This window comes from Aptenodytes forsteri, unplaced genomic scaffold (genome assembly GCF_000699145.1).
Source record: "Aptenodytes forsteri isolate BGI_AS27 unplaced genomic scaffold, ASM69914v1 Scaffold35, whole genome shotgun sequence".
Classification (NCBI taxonomy): Eukaryota; Metazoa; Chordata; class Aves; order Sphenisciformes; family Spheniscidae; genus Aptenodytes; species Aptenodytes forsteri.
Genome location: NW_008795334.1, coordinates 2,512,617 through 2,517,820, shown reverse-complemented (window position 1 = coordinate 2,517,820; position 5,204 = coordinate 2,512,617). Strand labels below are relative to the sequence as shown.

General features: G+C 40.0%; 1 protein-coding gene across 2 annotated transcripts in view; it reads left to right on the top strand.

Annotated features, from left to right (window-relative positions):
* The first annotated feature begins 117 nt into the window (after window positions 1-117).
* LIAS (lipoic acid synthetase) overlaps window positions 118-5,204 on the top strand; it is a 10,355-nt gene continuing 5,268 nt past the window's right edge. Inside the window, exons 1-7 of one of the 2 annotated variants that reach the window (XM_019472311.1) lie at window positions 118-136; window positions 465-637; window positions 1,544-1,637; window positions 2,418-2,498; window positions 2,731-2,887; window positions 3,751-3,808; window positions 4,872-5,000. In XM_019472311.1, the coding sequence (XP_019327856.1) occupies window positions 1,581-1,637; window positions 2,418-2,498; window positions 2,731-2,887; window positions 3,751-3,808; window positions 4,872-5,000 (482 nt within the window). In that variant the 5' untranslated portion in view covers window positions 118-136; window positions 465-637; window positions 1,544-1,580. Of the gene's footprint in view, window positions 137-363; window positions 386-464; window positions 638-1,543; window positions 1,638-2,417; window positions 2,499-2,730; window positions 2,888-3,750; window positions 3,809-4,871; window positions 5,001-5,204 lie in introns of those variants that run through there. The other variant, XM_019472310.1, reaches the window with a different exon arrangement.

The window sequence follows — 5,204 nt, the reverse complement described above, 5'->3', positions numbered from 1 at the left end:
CGTGAGGCAGCCGGAGGGCTGCCGCGCCCGCGCGCACACGCGCCCCCGGGAAACAGCCACGGCTCCCGCCCGCCGCAAACGCCGCTTCCGAGAACCCGGTTTGCGCGATGCGTTTCCATCGGAATCGGGTCCCTCGGTTACTGACTGGGCAGCGTACGGTTAATCGCCTCAACGTCTGGTTTTTCAGCCCCGGAATCTCAAATTAATCCGTGCAATGTTATTTATCCCCCCAAACTATGTGACTTAGCTGGATACTAAGGTATTTTGGAAGAGATCGTGCTTTATGTCTCACGTGACTTAAAATGAAAAAGAGAATTACGTGTTTAACTTAAAGGCAGTTGGGAAAACGCTTACACAAAGTGTACGTTAACCACCAAAAGGACAGGTAGTTATTTAGTGTATAATGCTAAATATAAATGCTAGTGCATTTATAATTCAATAAATTACAGCGTTGCTTCTTTCAGGTGTCTGGGAGCCATGTGTGTAACCAGTACAGAGCATCAGGTTCTTTGCCAGAGGAAAAAAAAGAGTTTCTGAAAAGTGGACCAGACTTACAAGACTTTGTATCTGGAGATTTGTCAGACAAGGGCGCGTGGGCCGAGTATAAAGGCAATTTAAAGCGTCAGAAAGGAGAAAGGTAGTTGTGATTTTAAACAAGTGCGGTTGCTTCCATGCACTATCTTGCATGTTTAGTATTAACTATAAATGTATACAATGTATCTTTATTAAATTCTGTCGTACTGGCTTGCCGATTTCATAATTTTTCAAGGAAGAACAAACACATTATTAACTTCCAATGAATGTGTAACAAAACATGAAGACGTGGTGGTGTTTTCTCACTTGAGTGCCTGTGCCATGGCCTGTACTAAATTACAAATATACATCAGTAGGTGAGTGTACCCTACTTTGGTGTTGAAAAAATACTATTGATAGAGTAAAACAAAAAAATGAAGACTATAATTTTTCAAGGAAGAACAAACACATTATTAACTTCCAATGAATGTGTAACAAAACATGAAGACGTGGTGGTGTTTTCTCACTTGAGTGCCTGTGCCATGGCCTGTACTAAATTACAAATATACATCAGTAGGTGAGTGTACCCTACTTTGGTGTTGAAAAAATACTATTGATAGAGTAAAACAAAAAAATGAAGACTAAATTAAAAAAGCTTACCACCACCCTCTCCCATATTTCCAGTTATAAATTTGATCAGACTTTGTGATAGGTGTGTGACATACGCTGCCATTAACAACTGTTGCAGTCTCCAGTGTGGCACTGTTAAATCCCACCGGTACAGTTAACCGTTTTAAACCTTCCAATGACAACAAACTCCTACTCTTGAATGTTGGGATGATGATAAACATGGAAGAGAGAAGTCCATTATAACCATGAATGATGCTAATCTTGGTTGCTGAATTGCGTCAGTTTTCAAGGAACCTTTCCTAGTTGGGATCTGTAACAAATTAAAGCGGATCTATGAAATTAATGGAAGCTTATCATCTAAATATTATACTGATCTTCATGTTTGCTTGATGTTGTTCAGGCTGCGACTTCCTCCATGGCTGAAAACAAGGATTCCCATGGGAAAGAACTACAATAAACTAAAGAATACCTTGAGAAGTTTAAATCTTCACACGGTAAATCTAGTACCAACCGAGTTTTCCTGTAGAAATAAGGCATTTTTTACAGATACAAAATTATTTCTCTGTGGAGGACAGGTAGAAATAATGTCTTGCATGATTTTCAATGCTGAAACCAAGCCAAATGCTGATCCTTTTTGCCAGCAGTGAATTTTACCCCTAAAGAATGAAGACGGATCAAATAGAGTATTTCATGTTTTTCCTGCTGTGATTTTAAATACTAGGATTTACTACGTGCATCACCAAAGAGATCAGAAGATGCTATGTGTGACTGTTTTTAATGGAAACACGCACAATTTCAGAGTTCCATACATGTTTTGCATGTAAAGAAATTCTAGAAATACATGTATTTCATTAAATATACCTTCCAGATGGTAAGAAGTGGTGGGTATGCATGGAGAGCTTTTTTCCTTTTTTTTTTTCCCCAGGGTAAGATTGTGCTTTGGTGCATCATAGACTTTGTGAACATTTTATCGATTTTTAAATTTAAAATGTTAATGACTATCTGTGCTAATTAATAAGGCAGTTACGTGGTTGAGGAGATTTTGGAGTTGTGAAGTACAGGAAAAGAATGGTAATGCGTGTCGGGAAACAATTCTCTTCCCAGCTATTCTACTGACTTCTTACAGAACAATATGCAAATCTGTTAATCTCCCCATTTATCACAGAAGGAATTATGTTTTGTTCGTAGGCTACTATTGAAATTGATCAATAATACAATAATCTTCAATAACAACATTGAAAAAAGACAGGTACGTTACTGTCTTTTAACTTTAGGTATGTGAAGAAGCACGTTGTCCCAACATTGGAGAATGCTGGGGAGGTGGTGAATATGCTACAGCTACAGCTACTATTATGGTAAGCCATTAACCGTTTCGTAAGTATTCTGTTAATGTTTGAGCTGTTTGTAGTGTATTGTTGGATCTCTACTGTAGCGGTGTGGGTTTATTACAAGAAACTTAGAGTAAATCACTGTCCTCGTTGTGTTGCTTAGTATTGGGATTTATCTGATCTAGCTTATGCAGCTGTCTCGCAGCTGAGCAACAGTGATGTGTACAATGTAAAGGTAGGAATGTCTTTCTTATTTCAGCTGATGGGTGACACATGCACTAGAGGTTGCAGATTTTGTTCAGTAAAGACAGCAAAAAATCCACCTCCACTGGATCCCAAGGAGCCTTACAACACAGCAAAGGCTATAGCTGAGTGGGGCTTGGATTATGTTGTATTGACGTCCGTGGACAGAGACGGTTAGTATGTTGTCTCTCAACTCTTCCCGTCTAAGCTGTCGTATGGGTTACACGGGGTGAGCGCAGGCCTCGATAAACATTTATCACTCAGCGCAATTGTTGAGGTTTACTATTTTAAAGAAGTGGACACTGCTGAAACTTTGGAAGGTTTCTACATATTCTTAGTATTTCTCTGTCTGGTAAAATATAACAGAAGTTATGCTGTTATTAAACATGAAGGATATTACTAAATATTTTATAACTAATTTTTTGCAAAATACGTACATATACACCATGTTCTATAGCTTGATTAGCAAAAAAACACCCCACATTCATTCATATACAATACCGGTATGGAACTTCCTTCCAAAAACTAAACCTGGAATATATTCTGTGTAACAAAACTGAAAGTTGCCTTTTTCTACGGTTGTAGTAGCTCCTTTGTGATGACACCACATAGGTGGGGAAAACCATTGTAAAGACTATTCAGTATACTTTGGTGGAAGGTCCAGTAGCTTCAAAGTGGCTTGCAATAGAAGAGCAATAACATATACATTTAAATTTTTGTAGAACTGTTTCTCAGACCAAAACCGTAAATAGATAAAGCCATTCTGTGCTCAGGCTGACAGTGAACCTAGAGACAGGTAAATTTGGAGTGAACATTTGAAGTCTGCCCTAGATGATCGCAGTTAGACTTTGTGCAGAACAAGGCTTGGTAGAGTATCTGTTGTAAACCTTTGGCATAAGCGGCAAGATAAGACTGGGGTTTGACTGCTTTGTTAGTTTGCATTTAAATTTGACTCTCTAGGTTTTTTATGGCTTTGCTGATAAGTAAATACATTTCTTGAACTGAAAAGTTAATTGAATAATTGAAATGCTTCTAGATATGCCTGACGGCGGAGCAGAACACTTTGCAAAGACAGTCTCTCATCTGAAAGAAAGGTATCTCATTAAAGTATTATTATAAAACTTTAGAATGTGGTACTGCATATAGGTCAAAACTACCTTTAGCTGGATTATTCCAGGGGCCATGCAAATACAAAAGTCTGCCTTTAGCCTACGTGTGTCCCTTTTTTTTTCCTGTTTTTCATCTTTCTCATATAATGGCCCCAAAGTATTCTGAGTTTGGATGCATTTCCAATTTAGCCCAGGCTTATTTAAAGCTAAGCACTGGATTATTTCTTTGACCATGCAGCTGGTTTACCAGGAGATGAGTACATGCTTCTGAGGTATGTTCATTCTTGAAGTTTAGGGCTCAAACACTGGATTTAGATAACGGCGTCACCACACTACAAAAGAAGTGGCGTTTCTCTTTCAGCAGTGATCAGATTGCTTTGTGTTTTCCCACAATGGCTGTTTCTAACTCTGTGATTGTACCTTCCTACTTTCCCTAGCCATGCCTTCTTCACTCTGCATCGGTGTCCTGTACCGCCATTTGATAGCACACTTGTCTACCTGCAGATTTAATTTGTATAACCTCATTTAAGTCTTTATCCAGGGTATCCTGGGACTCAAAAGGTCCCTGCAGTTTTTCCCACCTGCCTCTCTGAGCGGAATTCTGACTCCTGGACACCAAGATTAGATTCCAGGGCAATAATGCAGAGTCTTCTTATCCCAGTGGGCAGGATTATAGCTCCTCTGCATTTTGGAGCTACGATATTAAGCTCACGTTAAGTTAACGTGCAACAGAGACACATGAAAAATCACGTATAAACAGTGAATGTGATTAAGAGACTGTTGGAATCGCTTTTATATTTATTATCTGGCTTTCATTCTATTTCAGCTCACGTCAGTAAAATCGGGAATTAAACACATGACATTTTGTTTGAATTGCAATACAAGTATTTGCAGAAATCTGTTGTTTTAGAAGCGTGTCCTGATATACTTTGCGTTGCTTATCAGAGCATCATTTAGTTAGTTAGTTTGGGTTTCTGCTCTGTTGAGTTTTTTAGCAGCAGTGACACAAACCCCAAAGATGTGCTCATTTGCGGTCTCTCCTTTTCAGGAATTCAAAAATTCTGGTAGAATGCCTAACTCCCGATTTTCGAGGGGACCTTAAAGCTGTGGAGAAAGTAGCGTTGTCGGGGCTGGATGTGTATGCCCACAATGTGGAAACGGTGCCAGAATTACAAAGGTAAGCAATCGTAGTATGTAGAGAGTATAAACAGGCAAGGGCTTTTGTAGAAGGACTTTGTGTGAAAGAGGTAGCCGGAGCCATTTATTTAGATCCGCGCTGAAGCTCTCGCTGCCGGTCCCGGCCGAGGCGGGGCTGGCGGGGCTGGGCTGGCGGTCCCGGCCGAGGCGGAGCTGGGCTGGCGGTCCCGGCCGAGGCGGGGCT